Source organism: Vipera ursinii (genome assembly GCF_947247035.1).
Source record: "Vipera ursinii genome assembly, chromosome: 3".
NCBI classification, from domain to species: domain Eukaryota; kingdom Metazoa; phylum Chordata; class Lepidosauria; order Squamata; family Viperidae; genus Vipera; species Vipera ursinii.
This window is the reverse complement of record NC_139516.1, coordinates 53878413-53906150: the sequence shown is the minus strand read 5'-3', so window position 1 is coordinate 53906150 and position 27738 is coordinate 53878413. Positions and strand designations below refer to the sequence as shown.

The 27738-nt window shown below is 42.5% G+C and overlaps 2 protein-coding genes across 4 annotated transcripts in view; one reads left to right on the top strand and one right to left on the bottom strand.

The window, feature by feature from the left end:
- SZT2 (SZT2 subunit of KICSTOR complex) overlaps positions 1-165 on the bottom strand; it is a 98062-nt gene extending 97897 nt beyond the window's left edge. For all 3 annotated transcript variants that reach the window (XM_083359880.1, XM_083359881.1, XM_083359882.1), the window contains exon 1: positions 28-165. In XM_083359880.1, the coding sequence (XP_083216006.1) occupies positions 28-57 (30 nt within the window). In that variant the 5' untranslated portion in view covers positions 58-165. The remainder of the gene's footprint in view (positions 1-27) is intronic.
- Positions 82-27250, top strand: MED8 (mediator complex subunit 8). Its single transcript, XM_083359885.1, has 7 exons — positions 82-205; positions 16363-16481; positions 17674-17818; positions 24698-24838; positions 25754-25835; positions 25991-26239; positions 26801-27250. Exons 1-7 carry the CDS (start codon positions 200-202, stop codon positions 26863-26865), a joined length of 807 nt encoding a protein of 268 aa, XP_083216011.1. The 5' UTR covers positions 82-199; the 3' UTR covers positions 26866-27250.
- The last annotated feature ends 488 nt before the right edge of the window (positions 27251-27738 follow it).

Genomic DNA, 27738 nt, shown 5'->3' with positions numbered 1-27738 from the left:
CAGCACGCGCGAACCTGGCGTACGTACCTCTGTCTCCGGTTGCTCTGGAGCCGCCATCGCTGGCCCTGCGGCCGCCCCTCCCTCCTCCTCCTCCTCCTCCTGCCCTGGCCTCGTGATGCTCTGACCCGGAAGAGGAAAGAAGGAAATGGCGTGAACCGCTGTGGTTGCTTTTTTATCGCTGACCTCGGGTTTCGTTGCCATGCAGGTGAAGTGGCCGCGCCGGGTTTTTGGGTGGTGTGCGCCGGGCTGTTTAAAAGACCCAGCTCTCCTAAATCAGGGGTCCCTAATCTCCGGTCCATGTACCGGCACTAGGCCGCGGCATGCCAGAAACGGGGCCGCAGTAACAAGCGAAAACCCATCTGTAGAATCACGCCCCTATTGAGCCACAGAAACAAACCTCTCTCCACGGAACCGGTCCCTGGTGCCCCAAAGTTTGGGGGCCGCTGTTCTAGAGATTGGTGGCAGGATTGAGTAAGAGTTTGGCGTCGCTTTTTAAAAAATAATTTAAAAGATCCGATCCGAGAGCGATCTAGGCTCCGTGGTAATCCGTGGTTTGTTTTTTTATTTATTTATTTATTTATTTATTTATTAATGGGATTTATATCCCGCCCTATCTCCCGAAGGACTCAGGGCGGCTAACAACAAAACATATGATAAGTACAGAAATTAAGATAAAAAATAAAATTAAAATCATCTGTGCAATAAATTAAAATTAAAAATTAAAAATAAATTAAAAATTGTAAACATAATTAAAATGCCTGTCAGTCCAGGTCAGCCAGGTGGAAAAGGAGTGTTTTGAGGCCGTGGCGAAAGGATTGGAGATTTTGGGCCATCCGAAGCTCAGGGGGGAGCTGATTCCATAGGACTGGCGCTCCCACAGAGAAGGCCCTCCCCCTGGGGGTCGCCAGCCGACATTGCCTAGCTGACGGTACCCTGAGGAGGCCTTCTCTGTGTGAGCGTACCTGGCGATGGGAATTCGTTCCCGGCAGCAGATGGTGCTGCAAGTATCCCGGGCCTAAGCCATGTAGGGCTTTAAAGGTAAGTACCAGCACCTTAATTCTCACCCGGAGGGCAACCGGTAGCCAATGCAGCTCACGCAGGGGTGTAATATGGGAGTATCGGGGTGCTCCCATCACTACCCGTGCAGCTGCACTCTGCACCAGCTGAAGCCTCCGGGTGGTCTTCAAGGGCACCCCCATGTAGAGAGCATTACAGTAGTCTATACGGGAGGTAACGAGTGCGTGGGTGACTGTACGTAGGGCATCTCGGTCCAGAAAGGGGCGCAATTGGTATATTAGGCGAATCTGGGCAAATGCCCCCCTAGTCCAGTTACCTGCATTTGTTCAATGACACTGATCAGATGTTCAATTCTGACCTGCTGGGCTTCACCAACCTAGCCCTAAATTAATAGTGTCGGATCAAAAATGATGTAGAAATAAACATGGCTACCTGCTGTCCAGCTTCCTGTAGCATCACATGGCAGGGGGATGTTGGCAGATTTGGGGGCTGGAACAACACACTGAGGTCCCACACTGATCAGAACTGGTGACCACGCTTAACCTGAAAGAGATCTGACAGCATAGCTGTGAAAGCTGTTGGTTCAAAAAGCTGAAGTAATGTGTTTGTCTATTGGTTTGCTGCTACCCTGTTGGCTCTGCTTTTGCTTGATTTAGCACATTGACCTTTTGGGTGGTCTATTTTATAATCTTTATAATCCGGCCTTGTATTAGTCTTTTGCTAGTGTTGCTTGAATGGATCTAGGTTGCATTCCCAAACAGCGGATGAAAGTAAAGAATGGCGTCCCACATAGACTAGAATAATTTCCCCCAAAGCGATGCCCACCCTTTGTGTGGCAATTCATCTTTTAGAATTTCTAGCTATCCTGGCCTGTTACAATATCACTGATTGGTTTGCAGTTAATACTTAGCAGCTATTATCAGATTGAAAAAAGTTACAACCAGATTTGCTGACTGAATTCTAGAACACGTCTTTTGAAATAGATAATATAAAGAGCTATTTTAAGTGAGATATTATGAATTTGTATGCCATCTGGGGATGACTGAATATTAATACGTACATTTTAGGTAACTGTAGGTACCAGTAATTCTCAATTAACAGTAGCAGGATTTTGAGAGATGATGAGTAATATAAAATGCAGGAAGAACTGTCTTAGAAAAATGGCAGCAACTAAAATAATGTTAAACCCCCAATTTCAAATTGTGCTTACAATACACTTTACTGTGCTTGAGATGTTTTTTTTTTAATAAAAAGTATATATATCCAGGTCCCCAACCCCTGGTCCATTGACCAGTACCGGCCACAGCATGTCAGCAACCGGTCCGCACAAACAAGCAAAGCCCTATCCGCAGGATGCAGGCAGCACACAAAACCATGCACCCTCCGGTCCACGGAAAAACCTCTCTCCACGGAATCGGTCCTGGGTGCACAAAAGGTTGGGGATCTCTGGTATATACATTCTGAAAACTGACCTACCATTCCACAAACCGGGCTGCCGAAATTTAGAGTACCACTAGATGGCACCCATTAATTACAGCAGGGCTTTTCAGCCTTTTCACAGCTTGTACCACTTTTAGGAGATGACAATATTTGAGTACCACCAGTGCTTAGCAAGGTGTCAAAAACCTGATGACTACAAAAAGGGGGGGATTTTGGGTTTTACTGATTAGATTCATTTGTTATTATAGAAATGGCTAGTTTATAATATTATGGAAAAGTAAAAAGTTGAGGCTCAATGTTATTGCTTCCTTCTACTGCAACAGAGGAAGTCTGTTCTCTTTCCCTTCTCCCCTTCACTTTTTCCCCTTTTTCCTCCCCACTGTGTCCTACTATTTGCTTTTGTATTGTTGTATTTTATTCTATAATAAAATATTACAAACTGTAGAAAAAAAGGGAAAAGTACCAGTTTTAATTTCTTCAGTGGCTGTTCCTTTGCTGGATCACTTCCCCTTTGCACTGATAAATGTATGATGAATTTATCCATGTTTATTAATACGCTTCACTACCAGCTAGCTCAGGGGTCTTCAATCTTGGCACTTTTAAGACTTGTGGACTTCAACTCCCAGAAGTGAAGTCCGTTTTTTCTTCTTCTTTAAGTTGCCTCAGGCGTGTCACAATGTTACAACCCAAAACTGAAAGGTTCCAGCAATTGCGAAAAGCTTAAGCTTTAAATTAAGCCTGTTTACTTTCAAAGAAAACTTTCTAGACTCAATTAAAGGGGGTAAAACTAATTACATTTGTTTAAAGGGATTAAACCTTTCCCTGCTGTCTTTTTTTCCCCCTTTCCCACCCAAATCACCTCCTTTTATAGCCTCTCTTCCCCTGTTTTTTCTTCAGTTCACCTCCAGCTCTGGACTATTTCTAGAAGCGCCGATCAGCTGGAGCTCTGCAGGCTCCTGGGGCTTCTGCCAAGTACAGACAGTCCTGCCTCTCCCACAAGCTTGGGTCGCTTTGGCTCATTCCCCTCCCCCACTACACTTCTCTAGGATGGTTGTGTACCACTTGCCACGTGGCAAAGTACCACAGGTGGTACATGTACCACCGGTTGAACAGCCCTGAATTACAGGAGTTAGTTTAATGCAAGCATGTCAAACTCATGATGTCGCACGACATATCGGGACTTTTTCCCCATTTCTGGCAATGGGGTGGGTGCGGTTTCGGCATGATACATCCGACCTGCGGGCTGGCAGTTTGACATGCCTGGTTTAATGTAATCAGAGGCCTAGGGGCCACAATTATCTGGGTTGCAATGCAGCTATCCCTATTGCTTTTTAATGTGTAATAAAAAGGAAAATAATTAGATACAAGAACAAATGATAATAAAGACAGAGAAAAGATAATCCAAAAAATAAAGTACAAAGAAAAATAATTAAAAAAATTAATGGATAGTAGAAATACATAGAACAATAAAACATGAAAGAGTGTTGGTCTTAAAATAACAAATTAAACTGACCCCATGGAAAAGCAGTTCATATATAGAAAATATAAGTAGGTCTTCCATCCAGGTTGTTAAGGTGTGCATTCTTTCTACTATAGTAAAACCATCATCATAATGCCAATAAAAGAGAATATTTGTACCTCGCTGCAGGGTCATTGGTACTCTCATTATCCAACTAGGTAACATCATACTAAAAGGGAGTGGGGTTTAATTTCTGTTTATAATAATAGACCAACAATCAACCAGTAAACAACAGCCTAATCAAGCAACCACCATGAATACTCCCGACACTGATAGGTTAAGCCACTCATACATAAACAAAGAGCAAATAAATCCCACTCCCTTTGACCACTGATGATATTGCCTAGTTGGGTAATGAAACATTTCCAGGAAATCAACCAAGCTCATATAACACCAAGAACCCCACAATTATCTTAATTCCTGCCCATACCTAATAAATAGGTTTTAAATTTTCACAGTATAATTGTCCAGCATATTTACATCTTTGACCTTTGTTTCTTTTCCCAACATCCTATTTACAACCTTACTAATTCAACATAGTGTCAATGTGAGGGCAAATCCAAAACACCTTAGAGTTCCTTCCGGCATATAACGTTTCCAAAATACAAAATTTGAAAGCCAATCATTATTGTATATCCCCTAAAGTGCCCAATAGTCTCAAAAATATTTGTTGAATTTATTTCAAGATCATGTAATAGTAATTTAACATTCTTTAAATATCCTACCTGATTAGTTGAAATAGAATATTCCACCTTATTTCAGATTTTAATGGCAGTTAATTCAGATGGATCTATCAATTCAACATTTTTGAATTTGAATAAAATTAGCTGTAATTAAGGAAATTAAATAAAGGTAAAGTTTCCCCCGCACATACGTGCTAGTCGATTCCGACTCTAGGGGCTGGTGCTCATCTCCATTTCAAAGCCAAAGAGCCAGCGCTTGTCCGAAGATGTCTCCGTGGTCATGTGGCCGGCATGACTAGACGCCAAAGGCGCATGTAACGCTGTTACCTTCCTACTGCAGTGGACCCTATTTTTCTACTTGCATTTTTACGTGCTTTCGAACTGCTAGGTTGGCAGAAGCTGGGACGAGTAACAGGCGCTCACTCTGTTACGTGGCACTCGGGATTCGACCCACCAAACTGCCGACCTTCTGATCGACAAGCTCAGCGTCCTAACCCACTAGTGATATTAATAAGTAAAATAAATGATGCAAAATATATAATAAAGATATTTGTACTGCTTATATTATTGAGCACTTTGCATAGTCTTCTTGTTTTTGCAAATCCTCAAAAACTGATCAGTGGCATGCTAATAATCTAAATTATTAATGAAATGTTTGTCCTTTTTCAATTCAGAAATATGATTTACAGGCATTTTAAAGCTTGTTTTCCCTATAACCTCTGGTGAAACTTTAGATAAAATCTGATTATTTTTCCAGCATATTCCAAAAAAATCTACAGTTTTATATATAGGAAAAGCAACGAAGTTAATTGTAAAACTGGAATCATGTATCAAATTAAGTAATGTAATAATAATTTTCTAATTGTGCTCATAATGGCCTTTGAACTCATTCTTTTGATTTTGAGAAAATAATAGATGTTAAACTGTAAGCCCAATAACATAGATGAAACTCAGGAAAATTAAAATCTCCATCTTTTTATTAATGTCTTAACATCTTAGTTCATTCACAGCTTTATCATCTTACATAACCATTTGCTGTAATTCTTTTTACACAGTAAAAAAGGTAAAGGTAAAGGTTCCCCCGCACATGCGTGCTAGTCGTTTCCAACTCTAGGGGCCGGTGCTCATCTCCATTTCAAAGCTGAAGAGCCAGTGCTTGTCCGAGGACGTCTCCGTGGTCATGTGGCCGGCATGACTAGATGCCAGAGGCGCACAGAACGCTGTTACCTTCCCACCATAGTGGTCCCTATTTTTCTACTTGCATTTTTACGTGCTTTCGAACTGCTAGGTTGGCAGAAGCTGGGACAAGTAACAGGCACTCACTCTGTTACGTGGCACTCAGGATTCGACCCGCCAAACTGCCAACCTGATCGACAAGCTCAGTGTCCTAACCCACTGAGCTACCACGTCCCTACAGAGCTGTCCTCCAATACCGCTGAAAAAAGCCTTAGTATATTTGCTGCACAGTCCTATTACTGCCAATGACCCTTTTGCTGTGGGAGCTGCACTAACTCATGATACATTTCAAAATTAAAATTCAATGTTCAAGAAATGATTATTTCCTTTTTGGAAAAGGGGTATCTCCTACTTCTGGCTTTTTGTAAAAAGCTTGGTTGTTCCAGAAAGTTTTGGGACTTGAATGCTGCATTGTTGCCAAGAATATTATTCTGGGAAAATAATGAGATAATCAAGCATTGTGCTTGCAAGAATTTGGAAATAAAGTGATGACCATAGGTCACCATGGATTTGTTAAAAACAGATTGTGCCAGACAAATATTACTTTCTTTGACAATGTGACTAGATTAGTGGACCAGGATAATGCTATGGATGAAGTGGACTTCAGTACAGCATTATATAAAGTAGACCATAGTCTCCTTTTTGATAAACTGGAAAGTTAGCAGAATAACTATAACCATCATGTGGACTATATTGGTCTATATCCCCATGGAGGAGGTATGCAGTGGGGTACCTCAGGTTTCTCTCCTGGATCCACTACTCTTCAGTGTCTTCATAAATGACTTAAATGGAGGAATAGAGGGGATGCTCCTAAAATTTGTGGATGACACATACCTGTGGGGTACTGCTAACAGAAGACAGCCTCAAGGTTCCAAAGGATCTCGATAGATCTGAATATTGGCCTTATTCAACAACATGTTTTCAGTGATGAAAAATATAAGATTCTGCAACTGAGGCAGGAAAAACCAGCTGCACAAGTAAAACATAGGCAGTATCTAACTTAATAATAGTACTTATGAGAAGAATCTGGCTGGCCCTATAGATTATTGATTAAGCGTAAGCACAAGAAAAAACAAACCTATGTGAAGGCCTCTCTTGCCAGGACTGTCACTTGCTCATTGGGTAGTAGCTTTGAGTCTAGGGGGACCCCAAAACGTACGCCAGCCGTGTCCAGAGTAAAAAAATGCCATCTTACCAGAACCTGGGAGATCATGGCAGAGTTCAGTTGAAGTCAGTTCCTTCCTATCCAGACTCTCACAGGCTCCAGGCACTCAGCCAGTACCATGGCAGCATCCCTTGCTCAGCCAGGAGATGGAGATGTATACCTCACCTCATACCAGTAAATGACCTTAGCCAGCAGTTTCATGTAAATGTTAAAGAGGAGAGGAGATAAATCTAAACTCTAAGGGATCTTGCATTGCAGTGACTGAAACTGGCCAAACAGAAATGAAAACATAACACCAGTGACCCAAGGCAAACACCACATCCAATGTGTGATACGCCCCCCCCACCCCACATGAGTCAGGCTGTAAATCTGTTGGACCAGGTTCTGCTGTCATGGCAGTGAACCACTGTGCTACCTCAAGGCTCCAGGCAGATAGGTTGAAATCCTCCAGAACCATAAGCTTGGGCAGCTTTACTACCAACCTGAACAACCAGTAGCACAGGCAGGGATGCTGTTACACATCAGATAAGGTGAGTATCAATCCCTAATGAACCCTACAGCCTAATCTCACATAGAATGTCTCAGTTCTGGTGATTTCTGAAGCAGAATCCCTAGTGGTCACCAAATCAGAGATTTATTTGTTACAGTATCCAAAGGCAAGACGACCAGTGGCTGAAAGCTTTGCAGGAGAACCACATTTGAAATAAAGAGGAATTTCCTAACTTTGACAGCTATAAAACAGTGGTACAGCCAGTTTCTAAAGTTGTGGGTGATATCACTGGTGGTTTGAAAAAAATTGGACAGCCATTTGTCTGGGATGGAACAGGTAGTCCTTGATTAATGACATTTGTTTAATGACCTATTGAAGTTACTATTGAAGCTACCTATTGAAATTACGACAGTGCTGAAAAAAGGGACTTATGACTGATCCTCACATTTAATACTGTTGCAGTGTCCCCAGGGTTATGGGATCGCGCTTATCACAGTTGCAGTACCCTCTACCCTGCAATCACCTGATCGCCATTTGCCATCTGTACAGCTGGTTTCCAACAAGCAAAGTCAGTGGGGAAGCCAGCAGGAGGTTGCAAGTCATAATCATGTGATCAGTCACTTAACTATGGATGATTCGTTTAACCACCATGGCAAAAATGGTTGTAAAATTGGGTGTGATCACATGATGCCTCACTGAACAACAACTACACTCTTAACAACAAATTTTCCAGTCCCTATTGTCATACGTTGAGGACTATCTGTACAAGGATTGCTTTATGGGCAGGAAATCGGTCTAGGCTTCTAAGGTTCCTTCAAAACCTATCATTTGATGATTCATAAATAAATGGTTTTTAAAAGTTGAGTCCATCAACTCTGATTTTTTCCTTTGCTCACAAAATGTTAAATAATATCAGGTCTACAAAAAATAATTGAGCTCCATTTTAACAGATAAGATTACCCATAAAATAACTTTGTTATATGATTCTGGTGAGTTATTATACAAGAAATGCTTAACTTTGTCATTTTTTCATAGTCCAATTTTACCGTATTTTCTGGCGTATAAGACGACTTTTTAACCCATGAAAATCTTCTCAAAAATTGGGGGTCGTCTTATACGCCCAGTTGTCTTATATGCCGGAAAATACAGTAGTCTTATACAGTGAGTATAGCCCAAACCCTATACTCGTATTTTTCAGACCATAAGACGCACTTTTCCCCCCCAAAAGTTGGGGGGGAAACGAGGGTGCGTCTTATGGTACAAAGCTGATCCGTATGGCCAGCCCCAACCTCTGCAAGTGGAAAGCAAGGGAGATTGCCAGGAGCATGAATCGGCACGTGCTGAGAAACGCCGATCTCACGCTCCTGCAGTCTCCCTCACTCGGTTTCAGCTTCCCTTGCTACAAGAGAAAGCAGGCTGAAACGGAGCGAGGGAGATTGCCAGGAATGCGAATCGGCTGATCTCGCGCTGCTGCAATCTCCCTCGTTTCAGCCTGCTTTCTCTTGTAGCAAGGGAAGCTGAAACCGAGTGAGAGAGATTGCAGGAGCGCAAGATCGGCTGATTCACGTTCCTGGCAATCTCCCTTGCTCCGTTTCAGCTTGCTTTCTGCAAGAGAAAGCCGGGCCGCAGGGCCGCCTCCGCAGGTACTGCTCTAACGTGGAGAGGGAAGGACAAAGAGGGAGGGAAGGAAGAAAGGAAGGAAAGAGAAGGAAGAGACAATGGGAGAGGGAGGGAGAAAGAGAAAGAGAGAGAGAGAAAGAGAGAGGAGAAAGAAATAGGGAGGGAGAGAAAGGAAGAGAGAAGGATAAAGAAAGGGAGAGAAATAGAGGGAGAGAGAGAAAGAGGGAGAGAAAGAAAGGGAGAGAGAGACAAGGAGAAAGAAAGAGGGAAATAGAGGGAGAGAGAAAGGGAGAAATAGAGGGAAAGAGAAAAATAGGGAGAGAGAGAAGGAGAAAGAAAGGGAGGGAAATAGAGGGAGAGAGAGAAAGAGGGAGAAAGAGGGAAAGAGAAAAATAGGGAGAGAAAGAGGGAGAGGGAGAGAGGGGGGAGAGAGAGAAAGAAGGAGAGAGAGGAGAGAGAAAGAAAGAGGGAAGGGGAGAGGGAGAGAAAGAGAAGGAGAGAGAGAAATTAAATTAGTAACATGATTGTTAAGTGAATCTGGTTTCCCCACTAACTTTGCTTGTCAGAAGGTTGCAAAAGGCGATCACATGACCCTGGAACAATGTGACCATCATAAATATGAATCGATTGCCAAGCATCCAAATGTAAATCACATGACCCTGGGGATGCTACAATGGTCATAAGTGTGAAAAATGGTCATAAGTCACTTTTTTCAGTGCCATCGTAACTTTGAACGGTCACTAAGTGAATCATTGTAAGCCGAGGACTACCTGTACTTTATCATTTTTTTCCTTTTTTGGGGGGGGTCAAGTTTTTGACACCTTGCTGGGTGACTGGTGGTACTCGGACATTGCCTTGTCCTAAAAGTGGTACAATGGATGAAAAGGTTGAAAAGCCCTGTTTTAGTATACCGGTACTATTTGGTTCAGAATATTTTTTTTTCTTGTTTTCCTCCTCTAAAAACTGGGTGCGTCTTATGGTCAGGTGCGTCTTATGGTTCGAAAAATACGGTAATTTAACAGGAAAAGTAGGGGGTCGTCTTATACGCCCAGTCATCTTATACGCCGGAAAATACGGTATCTTATTTTTTTTTTCAATAATTAAACTCTAAATACTTGCCTTGAGTTTCATAGAATTCCTAATTGTATGTTTAATATGTTTATTAAAAATTGTAAATTTTTATGAACTTTTTAATAATTGCATGTTTTAAGTATCTGCCTGCAACTTGTTCTTGCTATTCTCCACCTCAAAGTTGTGCATATTTGGTCACATTCCTACCAATTGCAGAACTGTAAAAAATCTCTCCAAACTTTTTCTTGTTTCTAATATGGCCATGTGGATGGTTATCTGCAAGCTTAAAATAGTCTGCAAAACCTGAGCATAACTAAGCTGTCTCTCTGTCTCTCTCTTTCTCTCTCTGTCCTTGTGGAAGATACTCCTGATACAACAGTCTATTTTTTGTGATGAAATTGCCTAATTGCATTTCACCTTCTCCCAGATCATAAACAGACTCTGCTCCTCTTTTTGCTCTGTCTTCAAATCCTGTTGCAACTGAGGACAGTTTCTGGCATCTATGCAAATTTTCTTCTTTCTAGAGTGCCTGCTTCTTAGACAGCAACTTAGATGGGCAAGTTTAGTACCTGTCTTTCCACCTCATTAATTTTCTCAGAGCCTGGACCTGAACTTAATTTTGCTGCTGCTTTAACTGTGTCTGCTGTAGCTATGTCCCTGGCTTCTACGAAAGGTTCTGAAGAATTGTTTACAGTCCGAAATAGCAGACCCATCTTTGCTGATCCTCTTTCTTTCCTGATTGGTCTTCTATGTGTGTTCTGCTAGATCTTTTCTATATAGCACAGCAGACTCCCACTTTCCATTTAAAATGTAGTTTTACGGGCTCTTTCTGTATGGCTTAGGCAAACAGCAGTTGCATGTGTGATGCCTAGGTCAAGTGTTGGTCATTAAGGAATATGGCCTTTACAGTGGAGATCGTGACTTTAGTTTTCCTCTTGGCCATTACTAGATATCCATTTACTATTACAATTATTTATTGCTTGGTAGAAGAGCATCTATACTCTCTTACTGGAAAATTCTTCATTTCATTTAGATGTGACCTCTTCACTTGGGTCTTCACTTGGGGACAGTCTTGAAATATCCCATTTTTTCACATTGGAGCCATTGGAGGCTTACAGCTCCAATAGGTTGGATCGTATTTGAAGTATTGCAGCTGGTGTTTGATGTAGTGTTGTTCACCATGCAGCAAATTATTGAGGCTTACAGAATGAAAAGATGCAAGTTCTAAGTTTCTTCTTCCAGAAATCCTCTGGGTCTTTGTATCCTGATATCCAACCCCCAATACCCCTTCAAGACAGTTTGATATGTCTAACTCTCCTAATAGGTATTCTTGAAATACATTCCTTGTGCATAAGAGGACATTTTCTAAAAATACAAATACTGGCTGGGTTCATACTGTATATTGTGTACAGTTTGCTTAGTTATAGCTTAATATTTTATGTACACACAACTATTGGTGTTTATGTATCATGATTTCTGGGAATTAGCATAAACCAAATACTTATGGCGACTTGAATAATGTATGGTATATGTACTGATATACTGAATCAGATCTCTGTGTTTTCCTTTCTCTACACATGGACCAAGTATGTCAGTTGCTATTCCAACCACCTTATTTATTGTACCTTGCTCTCCCTGACCTGGGACAAAAAAGTACATCAGATGTTTTGTAGTGTACCTTGAATATCATTAGTATGTGGTTGTTTATAGTATTAGCTAAGTTAAAGAAAGAACATGAAAGGATGTCACATTCTGGTGTGTGTAGTTAAGAATGGACAGTTGAGTAAACGTAGTAATTTGGGAAACCCCAAAAGATACTGAAAATAGATAAATGCACTTGCTGATTTTTATTTTTACCTTTAACTCTCGAGATGTTAGCAGAAATGTTGCCAATTAATTCATTTTTATGTAAACAAATTTACTTGAGAACAATTTGCTTAAGAACAATTTGCAATTATAGAAAGTATTGGTACAGATCCAGTCAATCAGTATCACATTATATTATCAAACATTAAAAAATACAAAGTAAAAATTAAAGGTAAAGGTTCCCCCGCACATGCGTGCTAGTCGTTTCCAACTCTAGGGGCCGGTGCTCATCTCCGTTTCAAAGCCGAAGAGCCAGTGCTTGTCCGAGGACATCTCCATGGTCATGTGGCTGACATGACTAGACGCCAAAGGCGCACGGAATGCTGTTACCTTCCCACTGTAGTGGTCCCTATTTTTCTACTTGCATTTTTACGAGCTTTCGAACTGCTAGGTTGGCAGAAGCTGGGACGAGTAACAAGCGCTCATTCTGTTACGCGGCACTTGGAATTCGACCCGCCAAACTGCCGACCTTCTGATCGACAAGCTCAGCATCCTAACCCACTGAGGCACCGCGTCCCTGCTCAGTAAAAATTACATAGTTGCAAAAGGAGGTGAAATGTGCCAACATCAATATACCTTAGGTGTGGGAAAGTGCACATAAAAGCAAAACAAGAAACCAAATTAGATGTACTTTCAATAATGCTACACATAGCTTACAGACTACTGGTCTTTATAAAACTAAACTCCAACTCCTTAATCATTACTACCTGCGGATAATTGCTAAGACAGCTACTCAGCCTGTAGTGTCTTCTAAGATTCATAACCTAACCATCAACAAAACTGGATTTTACTGCTGAGTAACTTCTTTTTTTTATTTTAATTCCATTTATATCCCGCCCTTCTCCGAAGACTCAGGGCGGCTTACAAGCTTAGCAGTAGCCTTCATTCTATGTATATGCCTGCTTATTAGGGCTTTCACACACACCCCAAGCGGCATTATTACAAAGTCAGCTTAATTGCCCCCAACAATCTGGGTCCTCATTTTACCTACCTCGGAAGGATGGAAGGCTGAGTCAACCTTGAGCCTGGTGGGATGCGAACCTGCACTAATTGCAGGCAGCTGGTGTTACCTAAGGAGGCATTAGCCCACTGCTCCACCAAGGCTCACATTACTGAATTGCTGCTGTTTTTGCAATTGAATGTGATAATTTAACCACGAATAACCCTTGAAGTATAGAGAGGTACTTTACCAATTTGGGAGGTGGTGGGGAACTGTGTGTTTGTGTTTATATGTAAGTATGTCTCTTTCAGTGTTTACTCCTGGCAAAGACCTGGAGTAGTCCCTGAGGGTTCTGGTCAAGAATTTGGAAGCAGTTTGCTATTGCCTATTTTCCAGAACTATGAAAGAGTGACTGGCCCAAGGTGCCTGTAATAGTATATGAGGATGATCTTGAAGGACAAGGGGGATGCTGCCTTGGAAACCATTGGACACAAAGGGGAGGTACCCAGTGGTTTAATGGTCAGAGGAAGTGACCATTAGCAAAGATTGCCCTAGTTGATCAGGCAGTTAAATGTGGCAGTGAGAACTTTGTACTCAGACTTGCAAGATTCTATTAATGTAGCCTTACAATAAAGTAAGGTAAAAGTAAAGGTTCCCCTGCACATGCATGCTAGTCGTTTCCAACTCTAAGGGCCGGTGCTCATCTCCGTTTCAAAGCCAAAGAGCCAGCATTTGTCTGAGGACGTCTCTGTGGTCATGTGGCCGGCATGACTAGACGCCAAAGGCACACAGAACACTGTTACCTTCCCACTGTAGTGGTCCCTATTTTTGTACTTGCATTTTTACGTGCTTTCAAACTGCTAGGTTGGCAGAAGCTGGGATGAGTAACAGGTGCTCACTCTGCTACACGGCACTCGGGATTTGACCCGCCAAACTGCCGATCTTCTGATCGACAAGCTCAGTGTCCTAACCCACTGAGCCACTGCGTCCCTTAATAAAGTAGAAGTAGCTTATTTGGTCATGTTTCTTGCCAGAGCAGACAAGAAACACGACCAAATGAGCTAATTCTACTCAAGGCTGATAATACCTGATTGGAAATCCTTTATAGACTTTGTATTTAAGGCTTAGCATTATTGTAAAAGTTCTGTGGATCAGAGATTTTGATGGATTGATTATGTGCCACCATGTTCGTGTCAACTCTTAGCAATCCCTAGACCTTCTCCATAATGATCTGATCCTAACATGATCTTTCAGGACTTCCAGTGGAGCTACCATTGCCAGTATAACCAAATTCATCCACCTTGCTACTGGTTGTCCTCTTTTCTTTCAGATTTTCTTTTTTTTAATATAGTTTTATTAATTGTGATTATTATATTTTACTACTACTACTACTAAACCTTTCAACATGAACAGTATAAGATGAAATCAAGACAGTAGTTGACAGGCAAGGAGTTTAGTTTTCAATGGTTTTTGTTTGCTCAATTAAAAGAAGGGTTTAAAGTAGAGGACATTTGGAGGACATTTGGAACTGAGCAGCAGAAGACAATTGTAAGTTAGACTTTGTACAAATGATGAATTGCTAGATGTGTAAGCTTACTAAAATTTGAAACAGAAAAAAGAACAAATGAAAGAAATAAAAATGGGCTAAGAACTTTGGACACAATATACTGATGGAACAGTGGCAAAATAAGTGGTTAAAAGAATTGAAATTTACATTATTTTATAACTTAAAAGATATTTTTATAAAATCATGTTCCATCAGTATTTGACTCCAGAAAAACTGTCTATAATGTATAAAGGTACTTCAAATTTATGTTGGGGACACAATGAAGAGTCATTTTATCATATTTGATGGATTTGTAAAAAGGCCAGAAATTTCTGAGTTCAAATATATAGAGTGATATAACTTTAAAGATCAACCTTCAACTGAAACCAGAACTTTTCTTGCTGTGATTAATGGATAGTCAGAAACGAGTCCTGGAAGGTTATTTTTATAGAGTATGTGATTACTGTATAAAATGAGACATGTGCAAAAATGGAAGCATTCTGAAATAACCACAACATCTTGATGAAGATGGACAAAATTAACAACGTGGCAAAATCAATTTGATTAGAAAAAGATCAACAACTGCATTTATCAATGATTGGAAACCCCTTATACATTTTTTATGACAACAGAGAAAAATGAGCTTGGGATTTGAAGATTAGAAAGTGTAGCTTATGGAAGGAAGGAAATTATAATGCAACCATAGAGAGAGGGAGTAAAATATAAATAATGTATTTATAACTGCTATAAAAAAGATATGAAGCTATTGCCTTAACATCTTTTCTATTTCCTTTCTTACTCACTATTTTTCCTTATTTCTGTTGTTTTTCTGTTTCTAATATTTGTATTGTTAAAATTCTTCCATAAGAATTAGATATTGAAAAAAAGAGGAATGCTATTTCAGTCAGCAGGTTCAATAGCAGAAGATTTTCTGGGTCCCATTAGTTGATGCTATTTAATGGGACCCAGAGTATGCATACTTTGTCACAATATGAAACCGACAGAAATTACAAAAGTAGGTGATCCCTCAGATAACCAGGTCTTGTGCTCTGAAGTGCTTTATAGGTATTAACCAGTACCTTGAACTGTATCCGGAAACATTACTGATAACATGAGATCCAAAAGTTACTCAAGACCATCAGATATAATTGATCTGGTCTTGGAGATTTAAATTCAGTCATGATAGCCAAGTAGCCCCTAACAATCTATTTACATGTCATGGGTTGCCATGTGTCAGTTGTTCTGATTAGATCTACTGAAACACAATTCCCCTTTAAAGGAAAGCAAAGTAGGAACTGAAGAGTTCTGCCCTCTCCTTAGCACCTATTATTATTTTGTCTTCCATTTTTTCCCACCCTTTTCTTTTACTACTATAGGCCCTGGATCTCCGGTCCTTTCGCCGCGGCCTCAAAACACTCCTTTTCCATCAGGCTGACCTGGACTGACAGGGATTTTAATTATGTTTTTAATTTTTAACTTAATTTTAATTTTAATTTATTCTACTGGGGCCATTAATTTAATTTCTTTTTAACTTTTGTATTATTGTATTTTATTGTTTAAATAAATGAATGAATGAATGAATGAATGAATGAATGAATGAATGTAATATAGCCAGAAAAGCTCTTTTTGTTGTTTTAAGTTCAGCTAGTTGTCATGAGTATCTATAGCTGAAAACCAAAGAGGGATTATTCAAAAGGTAAACTTTGAGGGACACTTCGCTGTTTTGTTGGAAAGCTGATATATTCAATCTTATTGTATGTCCTTTCCAGAGAGAGGAAAAGCAGCTTGAGCTATCCCTGGAGGCTCTTATCAGTCAGGTGGCTGACCTGAAGAACTCCTTGGTCAGTTTCATTTACAAGCTGGAGAATGAATATGACCGTCTCACTTGGTAAGGTTTCATAGCCAGCTAGTACTGGTGGGAGGGGACAGCATTTTACATAACATTTCACGTAATTTAGGATACTGTCAACATACATTGAACTCAATATGCTGCAGTTCAAAATTTAATCCTTACTAGTTTCCAGTTTATTTGGAGAATGAAGCAATTTTTCTGATTTTAGGATGTGACTGCCAATTATGTTTTTAGCAAAGCCTTTGGTCCCTTTTTCAACTTTGTGTGATTTTCATCAAATTCAATGGCAATTATACTGGGGTAAATATATAAAGGCTCGGGCTGTAAAACAAATGAAACTGATGTTTTGCTTGATCCCAGTAAAAACTATTCTTTGTTTTGGAACATTTTAAAAATATAATAATATAAAGTCTGTATATTTGCTCAGAATTAACTGAGTTTTAAAACAATTTTCTGGAACTAAAGGCATTTTTAATGTTTTGACCTAACAAGATGGTCAAACTGTGATTTGTTTGGCTCTCCCCAGTATTCACATTAAGATCTGTCTTCCTATTAAGATCTTTTTGAAAATGCGCTGGCTGTCAAAGGCTCATTTTATATGACACACAGAAGAAGGTGTTCTCCTGTGTTTTAATAAGAAAAGCATAAAATGAACTCCCCCAGAAGCTATGTTTGGTACACATGTCTCTTTAAAAAAATAGCCAAGACACATTTCTTCACCAAAATTTGTCATTGTAAATGCTGTCATTGGTTTTAATTTGCCTTTGAGTTTTTGAGTTTTGTGTTTTGGATTTAATTGTTAGCTGCCTTGAATGTGTAGAAACCAGAATATATATTGTATAAGTAAACATTAACTGTGGGAAAATCTGTACGTGACATCTGTTAGAATTAGAGTGGTTGTGTTCAATGAGTTTTATTTCTTTGTGTTAGCACTCTGATTCCAAGAGTAATTTAATTCCCTCAAACATATCCTTCCAAGGTAGGTAAAATGAGGACCCAGATTGTTGGGGGCAATTAAGCTGACTTTGTAATAATGCCGCTTGGGGGGGTGTATGAAAGCCCTAATAAGCAGGCATATACATAGAATGAAGGCTACTGCTAAGCTTGTAAGCCGCCCTGAGTCTTCGGAGAAGGGCGGGATATAAATGGAATTAAAATAAATAAAATAAATATCCATAGATGTTCTTTTGATATAATCCATGTATTTCTGTTTACCGTTCTGTCTTAGGCCCTCTGTGCTAGATAGTTTTGCTCTGCTCTCAGGACAGCTTAATACTCTGAACAAAGTGCTGAAGCATGAGAAGACTCCACTGTTGCGCAATCAGGTTATTATCCCATTAGTGTTATCGCCAGATCGGGATGAAGAGATAATGGTAAGAATTTGACTCAGTTTTGCATCTTTTCTTGACCACTATTGTTATTTTTTAGTTTTAGGAGAAAAGATACAATGTAGTCCTCGACTCACAACCACAACTGAGCCCAAAATTTCCCCTTGCTAAGCAAAACAGTTGTTAAGTGAATTTTGCCCTTGTCACAGTTGTTAAATGAATCACTGCAGTTATTAAGTGAGTAATGTGGTGGTTAAGTGAATGTGGCTTTCCCATTTACTTTGCTTGTCAGAAGGTTGCAGAAGGTGATCACATGAACCCAGACATTCCAAATTTTAATCATGTTACCGAGGGGAATGTGTGAAGTGTGAAAAATGGTCATAAGTCACTTTTTTCAGTGTGTTGCAACTTCAAACAGTCACAAAATAAATGATTGTAACTCGAGGACTATGTGTACTGAACAATTAATCTTTTATCAGTGAAGAAAAAAGTTGAGTGAATAATGCAAAACTTACAAACTTTTGCAAAGGCATATACCGTATATACTTGAGTATAAGCCGAATTTTTCAGCCCACTTTTTGGGCTGAAAAATTCCACTTCGGCTTATACTCCAGTCAACAAAAAAAACTTACCGAGGACTTGTGCGGCCGAGGCTTTGGTGCTTCCGGGATCGCCCGCACCTCTCCCAAGCCACCGCCGTCCGAGACCTGCCGAAGTTTGGGGAGGTTTGGGGAGGTGCGCGCGCACCTCCCCAAACTCCGCGCCTTGCCTGCCTGCTTCTTTCCGCAGCGGAAAGAAGCAGGCAGGCAGGGCGCGGAGGAACGGAGACTTGCCGACGTTTGGGGAGGTTTGGGCGCTTCCCCAAACCTCGGCAGGTCTCCGTTCCTCCGCGCAGACCTGCCGACGTTTGGGGAGGTTTGGGCGCCTCCCCAAACCTCCCCAGGTCTCCGTTCCTGTTTGGGGAGGTTTGGGCGCCTCCCCAAACCTCCCCAAACCTCGGCAGGTCTCCGTTCCTGTTTGGGGAGGTTTGGGCGCCTCCCCAAACCTCCCCAAACCTCGGCAGGTCTCCGTTCCTCCGCGCAGACCTGCCGACCTTTGGGGAGGTTTGGGCGCCTCCCCAAACGTCCCCAAACCTCGGCAGGTCTCCGTTCCTGTTTGGGGAGGTTTGGGCGCCTCCCCAAACCTCCCCAAACCTCGGCAGGTCTCCGTTCCTCCGCGCAGACCTGCCGACGTTTGGGGAGGTTTGGGCGCCTCCCCAAACCTCCCCAAACCTCGGCAGGTCTCCGTTCCTCCGTGCAGACCTGCCGACCTTTGGGGAGGTTTGGGCGCCTCCCCAAACGTCCCCAAACCTCGGCAGGTCTCCGTTCCTGTTTGGGGAGCTTTGGGCGCCTCCCCAAACCTCCCCAAACCTCGGCAGGTCTCCGTTCCTCCGCGCAGACCTGCCGACCTTTGGGGAGGTTTGGGCGCCTCCCCAAACCTCCCCAAACCTCGGCAGGTCTCCGTTCCTCCGCGCAGACCTGCCGACCTTTGGGGAGGTTTGGGCGCCTCCCCAAACGTCCCCAAACCTCGGCAGGTCTCCGTTCCTGTTTGGGGAGGTTTGGGCGCCTCCCCAAACCTCCCCAAACCTCGGCAGGTCTCCGTTCCTCCGCGCAGACCTGCCGACCTTTGGGGAGGTTTGGGCGCCTCCCCAAACGTCCCCAAACCTCGGCAGGTCTCCGTTCCTGTTTGGGGAGGTTTGGGCGCCTCCCCAAACCTCCACAAACCTCGGCAGGTCTCCGTTCCTCCGCGCAGACCTGCCGACCTTTGGGGAGGTTTGGGCGCCTCCCCAAACGTCCCCAAACCTCGGCAGGTCTCCATTCCTGTTTGGGGAGGTTTGGGCGCCTCCCCAAACGTCCCCAAACCTCGGCAGGTCTCCGTTCCTCCGCGCAGACCTGCCGACCTTTGGGGAGGTTTGGGCGCCTCCCCAAACGTCCCCAAACCTCGGCAGGTCTCCGTTCCTGTTTGGGGAGGTTTGGGCGCCTCCCCAAACGTCCCCAAACCTCGGCAGGTCTCCGTTCCTGTTTGGGGAGGTTTGGGCGCCTCCCCAAACCTCCCCAAACCTCGGCAGGTCTCCGTTCCTCCGCGCAGACCTGCCGACCTTTGGGGAGGTTTGGGCGCCTCCCCAAACGTCCCCAAACCTCGGCAGGTCTCCGTTCCTGTTTGGGGAGGTTTGGGCGCCTCCCCAAACGTCCCCAAACCTCGGCAGGTCTCCGTTCCTCCGCGCAGACCTGCCGACCTTTGGGGAGGTTTGGGCGCCTCCCCAAACGTCCCCAAACCTCGGCAGGTCTCCGTTCCTGTTTGGGGAGGTTTGGGCGCCTCCCCAAACCTCCCCAAACAGGAACGGAGACCTGCCGAGGTTTGGGGACGTTTGGGGAGGCGCCCAAACCTCCCCAAACAGGAACGGAGACCTGCCGAGGTTTGGGGACGTTTGGGGAGGCGCCCAAACCTCCCCAAAGGTCGGCAGGTCTGCGCGGAGGAACGGAGACCTGCCGAGGTTTGGGGACGTTTGGGGAGGCGCCCAAACCTCCCCAAACAGGAACGGAGACCTGCCGATATTTGGGGACGTTTGGGGAGGCGCCCAAACCTCCCCAAAGGTCGGCAGGTCTGCGCGGAGGAACGGAGACCTGCCGAGGTTTGGGGAGGTTTGGGGAGGCGCCCAAACCTCCCCAAAGGTCGGCAGGTCTGCGCGGAGGAACGGAGACCTGCCGAGGTTTGGGGAGGTTTGGGGAGGCGCCCAAAGCTCCCCAAACAGGAACGGAGACCTGCCGAGGTTTGGGGACGTTTGGGGAGGCGCCCAAACCTCCCCAAAGGTCGGCAGGTCTGCGCGGAGGAACGGAGACCTGCCGAGGTTTGGGGACGTTTGGGGAGGCGCCCAAACCTCCCCAAACAGGAACGGAGACCTGCCGAGGTTTGGGGAGGTTTGGGGAGGCGCCCAAACCTCCCCAAACAGGAACGGAGACCTGCCGAGGTTTGGGGAGGTTTGGGGAGGCGCCCAAACCTCCCCAAACAGGAACGGAGACCTGGGGAGGTTTGGGGAGGCGCCCAAACCTTCCCAAACGTCGGCAGGTCTGCGCGGAGGAACGGAGACCTGCCGAGGTTTGGGGAGGCGCCCAAACCTCCCCAAAGGTCGGCAGGAGGAACGGAGACCTGCCGAGGTTTGGGGAGGTTTGGGGAGGCGCCCAAACCTCCCCAAAGGTCGGCAGGAGGAACGGAGACCTGCCGAGGTTTGGGGAGGTTTGGGGAGGCGCCCAAACCTCCCCAAAGGTCGGCAGGTCTGCGCGGAGGAACGGAGACCTGCCAAGGTTTGGGGAGGTTTGGGGAGGCGCCCAAACCTCCCCAAACAGGAACGGAGACCTGCCGAGGTTTGGGGAGGTTTGGGGAGGCGCCCAAACCTCCCCAAACGTCGGCAGGTCTGCGCGGAGGAACGGAGACCTGCCGAGGTTTGGGGAGGCGCCCAAAGCTCCCCAAAGGTCGGCAGGAGGAACGGAGACCTGCCGAGGTTTGGGGAGGTTTGGGGAGGCGCCCAAACCTCCCCAAAGGTCGGCAGGAGGAACGGAGACCTGCCGAGGTTTGGGGAGGTTTGGGGAGGCGCCCAAACCTCCCCAAAGGTCGGCAGGTCTGCGCGGAGGAACGGAGACCTGCAGAGGTTTGGGGAGGTTTGGGGAGGCGCCCAAACCTCCCCAAAGGTCGGCAGGAGGAACGGAGACCTGCCGAGGTTTGGGGAGGTTTGGGGAGGCGCCCAAACCTCCCCAAAGGTCGGCAGGAGGAACGGAGACCTGCCGAGGTTTGGGGAGGCGCCCAAACCTCCCCAAAGGTCGGCAGGTCTGCGCGGAGGAACGGAGACCTGCCGAGGTTTGGGGAGGTTTGGGGAGGCGCCCAAACCTCCCCAAAGGTCGGCAGGAGGAACGGAGACCTGCCGAGGTTTGGGGAGGCGCCCAAACCTCCCCAAAGGTCGGCAGGAGGAACGGAGACCTGCCGACGAGCCGCGGCCACACAGGGTATTCCTGTGTATTCAGGCTTGCAAAATGGCGGATCGAGCCTCTGCTGGCGGCAGAGGCTTGCAGAACGGCGGATCGGCTTATACTCGAGTCAATAACTTTTTCCAGTTTTTGGGGGTGAAATTGGGGGTCTCGGCTTATACTCGAGTCGGCTTATACTCAAGTATATACGGTATGTAGAAGAAGGAGTAGGAAACCAAGATATTTTTTCTTTCTTTCTACAGACTGGAGTATATAATTAATAGAAATAAGTGTTATGGATGCTACTCTGTATGACAATAGAATGAAAAGACATAAATATGTTGTTATTGAATAGTAATAGTACAAAAATTTTATTTTTGGTTGGTGACCAGCTAAGTAAATATAATGCATAAAAGCAGGCTTAAATAGCATAAAAATTATTACATAAACTGCCAATTAGGAATTAAGCAAAAGAGAACAAAATATAATAAAGCAAAAGTGAATAAGACTGAAACGTAGATAAAAGAATAGCAAGACTTCTTTGTAACATCATTTCAGGATTAAGACATCTAAAGACTTCTTTTTAATAATAGATGCCAATAAGAATTTGGCAACTCTATAATAGCAGGGTTCTGTTCTGAGAGTAGAAAATAAATCACCTTTCCCACACTGAAAGTTTGATCTCTGCTAAGAGGTTGTATTGGTATGCCAGCACAAAGAACAATGAAATTCATGTCTCCGTTCATTACGGTGAGAAGAACAATTTCTTTCATTAAATGGGATTTTATGAACCTTCCATCCAATATTAAAGATAGAATGTGAAGGCTCTACAGTATGCTGAGTAAACCAGATTGAACAGATATTTTGCAGATCTAAACATAACTTTATATTTTGGAACCCACCCTTGTAGATTGCCTATACAGTTGCAAGAAAAAGTATGTGAACCCTTTGGGATTACATGGAGTTTTGCATGAATTGGCCATAAAATGCGCTCTAAACATCATGTAAGTCACAACAATAGAAAAACAATCTGCTTAAAATAATACTACACAAACATTAGCTGTTGTCATGTTTTAATTGAACATAAGATGGAAAGAAGCCAGAGCCAACGGACACCCATATTTGTTAAACAAGTTAAGGATGGATGGCCTACTTTTGAAGCTGGGCTATGCGCAGGTGACAGAATTATAAAAGTGAATGGTGAAAGTGTCATAGGAAGGGCATACTCTCAAATAATTGCTTTAATGCAGAACAGTATTTAGGAGCTGCTACAAAGAAGAGTGGGGGGGGGGTGTGAGCTTATTTCCCAAAGCACCAGAATTAAGACAAGAAACAATGGATAGAAACTAATCAAGGAGAGAAGCAACCTGGAATTAAGGAGAAATTTCCTATCAGTGAGAACAATTAACCAGTGGAACAACCTGCCTCCAGAAGTGGTGAATGCTTCATCACTTGAAGTTTTTAAGAAAAGACTGAACAGCCACTTGTCCGAAATGGTATAGGTCTGCTATTTGAGCAGGGAGTTGGATTAGAATGCCTTGAATGTCCCTTCCAGCTCTATTCTGATTGATTTTTAATCCTTAAATTGTGAAAGTTTATAAGTTATTAGGTACTAAATTATAACAAGGTGATAATATCAAAAGATTTGCTGCATTAATTGTACAAAATGATTATAGTGGTTTATTTATCAAGTTCCATGAATCTTTTAGTACTGCTGCATAGAAACTAGCTACCTGTACTGTGACTGCAATCCATTCATCTTTAAGCAACCACTAAAGTGAAATGGTATCAGAATGACAAGGATAAATATTATTTATTTACGGGCATTGCTGTTTAATTACTTTTTAATTTTTGTATCCTGTTTTTTATTATGTATTGCCCTGTCTGAGTCCTTCGGGAGAAGGGCCTGAGTCCTTCGGGAGAAGGGCGGTATACAAATTAAATTAATAATAATAATAATAATAATTATCAGGAAAATAAATTTTGTTTGCATGTCTCTATAAAAAGAGCAGCAAAGAAGGATGTATCCAGAACTTTCCGCTTCTCTAGAATCACAGCGACAGAGTCTTTCAGCCAACTGTATCCCTTTATATTTGCCATCTAGGACGGCTGAGGGGAGCACATGACACTGTGCAAGCGAAAAGACTTTCTGATGATTCACTATCTCTAACTGGCTAAGATAACTGGCAGAGGTGACAGTATATCTAGTAGAATCTGAAGCCAGAAACAATGGATCTTCTCTAAGTCTGTTTGCTTTTTTTATGTTTCTTTTTTATGCTTTTCTGTGGTTTCAAAAAATTATTGCCCAGTGAGTTCTTCACATTATGCAACTCATATCAGATAGTCCTGAAAATGAACATGGAGCTGATCAGAGAATACTCATTCATTCCCTACATTTCGGCCAGTATTGTTTTCAGGATGAATCAAAATTCATCACATAGTAGTACAAGGTAATAAATAATGCATTCTTGTATACTGTTTATGGCAGTTTGATATTACAGTCCAGGTTTCAAGCTGTTCCTTTATAATGGCTGACTTGCAGATGGTGAAGATGCTAACTCATTGAAATTTATTTTAATTGCTTCATTTTACTATAATAAGAGAAAGCTTAAAAACTTGCAGAGGTAGGCATTCTGAAGCTACATTTCCAATATTTATTTATTTATTTATTTATTTAGTTACATTTATATACCGCCCTATTCCCTGAGGACTCAGGGCGGTTTACAGGGAATTAAAAAATCCACCATACAAAAGTTAAAAAACCAAATTAAAAAATATTAAATTGACCCTGTATACTTAAAACCCCAGTTAAAAATTTCTCCTCAGCCTGGGCCTGAGAGCTCAAAGAGCCTGAGACCTATGAGTTTAGCTTTGTATCGTCTGATTTTGCTGCAAGATATGAGTCCTAATAGACTGAATATTGCAGCGGCAGACAGAAGGACGAGTACCAGTGTTCAGCCATGAAGTTGTACCTGATCATCTGCGAACTAAACCTGATCCTGAGGTAGAGGAGCAAGAGAAGCAGCTAAGCACAGATGCAGCTCGTATTGGTACTGATGTGGCACAGGTAGGACAATGATTGATTAGTAGGATCAGGAAGAAAAAAGAAACTTGGAGCATGAGGGAGCACAAACATAGCACCTGTCTTCATCCCTATAAAACAGTAGGATATTTTCCTGGGATCATGTGGCTACCCTCTGCGCTTGCCTCATGATCCAAGGGGAAAAAAGTGTCAACTTTAAAGAGATGCAGATGTATTTTACTTCTGTGTACCCCAAAGCACATTTTTGGAATTAAATCTAAATTATTGCATACTGAATAAACACACTTAGAATCAAAAATATTTTCTTGGTAAAGGTGTATATGGATAGGCATGATTTTGGACCAGCCTCAATTTTGCTACCCTCACTCATTTTAATTCTCTCTTAGGAATTGCTGTTTACATGTTAAACAAGATGTACTTAGTATACTGTTGTTGTCGCTCTATTCTATATTGCCTTCCAGACCTCAATATATATGTACCCCCTCTACTTTTCCCATAACAGCTCTTTAATGTAGGATGCACTGAGAGATAGTCACTGGTCTCAGTCCTACTGCACCACATTTCCTTGCAACAAAGGTTCCTTGAAATCATCATATCCCACTGTCCTTGTTATCAACAGTAAACATCTCTGCATGTCAGTAATTATCTATTTTGTGGATGGGTATGTATGTCTGCATATGCTAATGTGCTCATTTACATAGGTTCATATGCACGCTAATAAGCATAATTTTTCCCACTCTCAGGTTTAATTTGGCACCAAAGAGTTCTCAGGTCCAAAATAATGCCTATCTCTTGATTCCGGCAAGGCCGTGTGAGGTTTCGAACTGTCTCCAGCTTCCAGAAAATCTGGGCATAGGCTTTAATGAGTTTCATCTACATGAAGTCAGGCAACCTGAAACACTTGTAAATGCTGACATGATATGATATTTATGATTGCAGAAACAGATTCAAAGCCTAAACAAAATGTGTTCGAACTTGCTAGAGAAAATCAACAAAGAAGATCGAGAATCTGAAAGTGGAGGTATGGTTCTAGATAAGGACTGAATGAGCTTTAGTGGGGACAACACTATTGAGAGACAGAAATCCCAAGAAGCGAAAATTAAAGTATGGCAAGAAGTAAACCCTACACCTTTGCAAAAATTTGGAGACCAGTATGACTGTTTTTCTGCTCTATAGGTTTACGCCAGAACAAGCAGACATTTAACCCCGCTGACACCAATGCCCTAGTGGCAGCTGTAGCCTTTGGGAAGGGATTGTCAAACAGACGTCCACCAGGAGTGGGAGGTTCTGTTCCAACCAGTCAGCAAGGTGCCAATGCCATCATAGCTGGTGCTTCTACCATGCAGCAAGTACAAATGTCAGGCGCACCAAATCAGCCACAGCCAATGCTTGGAGGAGTGCAGATGCCACAAGCAGGGCAACCAGGTAAAAAGAATCACAGAGACAAATATTTAGTGGTACTGTTAGGACAATAGGAAGTTTTTTCCTAGGAAAACTAAACATTTTGTCTAAACAGACAGGTTTTAAAAAAGAACAGCTATTTGGAACAAGATACATGATACCTGTTTCTTCCACATCATTTTAGGGTGGGATATGAAAGCATATGATTTATATTAACAATATCCAGGAGTCTGTGAGCCTGGAGATGAGATAGGAGTGTCCATTACACTGAGAATAAGTGGCTAATAATCAAAATCAGGAGCAGCTGGATGGTATTTTCAAAAGGCCTTTACTTACCATAGGAAAATGGGATAGTGGGCAGGTTAAATCTTTTCTCTTATTCATCAGGTTTCTCGTTTAGCTCAATAAGTGCATAAAGTATCTGAGAGCCTTGCACATAGTGATGTTAGAGTTTGAGTGAGTGATTAAATGTACCTCCTCAAAAGTATGTACAAGAAAGACCCAGAGATAGTAATGAAGACATTGTCCCCTAAATTGGTTGAATTCTTATAACATTACTAAACTCAACTTTTTTCATCTCTCCAGGTAAGATGCCCAGTGGCATAAAAACCAATATCAAATCTGCTTCAATGCATCCCTATCAAAGATGAGTAGGAAGTATTCTGGTCTATTGCTGCTCCTGGATTTCATTTCAAGTCAACACTTCAAGTTGTTCTCAGTCATTAAACTTGGTGTCTTCTCTGAAGGTCACTTGGGTAATTTATTCATACAACTGTATTGATCCAGGATACGTACAAGAATGTAGAAGTGTATTTTTCATTCGAAATGATAGAGGCATTTTTTTTGAGACAAGAAGCTTTTTCTGATAGTTAACCCAAGATGGTAAATAACTACTTTTTGTTTACTAATGTAAGAAACCTGATTCCCTAAGGTAGTGAACCTCTTTTGGAACTGCCTGTTGATCACAGATTGTATGAGAGATGCAAGTTATAACATTTTTTTAAAAAAAATAAAAATAAAAGTTCATGTGCTCTTTCTCATGTAGTTTTTTGTATTTTTAGGTGGATTATGGAAAAAATTGTAGCTTTGTCTTGGTTGCACTTTTCATAGAATGCTTAAATCTTATGCCATTATCTGTTTTAACTCTTGTTTGAGATTCTTCTGCTCATCCCCATTTTTCAATGACACGGGGAGGGAGGGAGGTAGCATTCTAGTTCTTGGTTTATTATCATAGAAACTTTAGCAAAATTGCCAAGTACTAGGCAGACATAATGGATAAAAGCATGTTCAAATGTTATCAATGATGTGTGAGGGGACCTAGAAGCCAGAAATAACCTAATACTGCAATGTACAATCTGTTGCTGTACTTTGTGAGTGATCATACAAAGCCATCGCTTGCAATCTATTAATAGTCTCAGCCACCAGATTCAGGTTCTGCTTGAGAACAATAATTTACCCTTAAGTGACAACATGAGTTATCTACTGGAATGGATATTAGGCAATGCCTAAGCATGTGTTTAAAT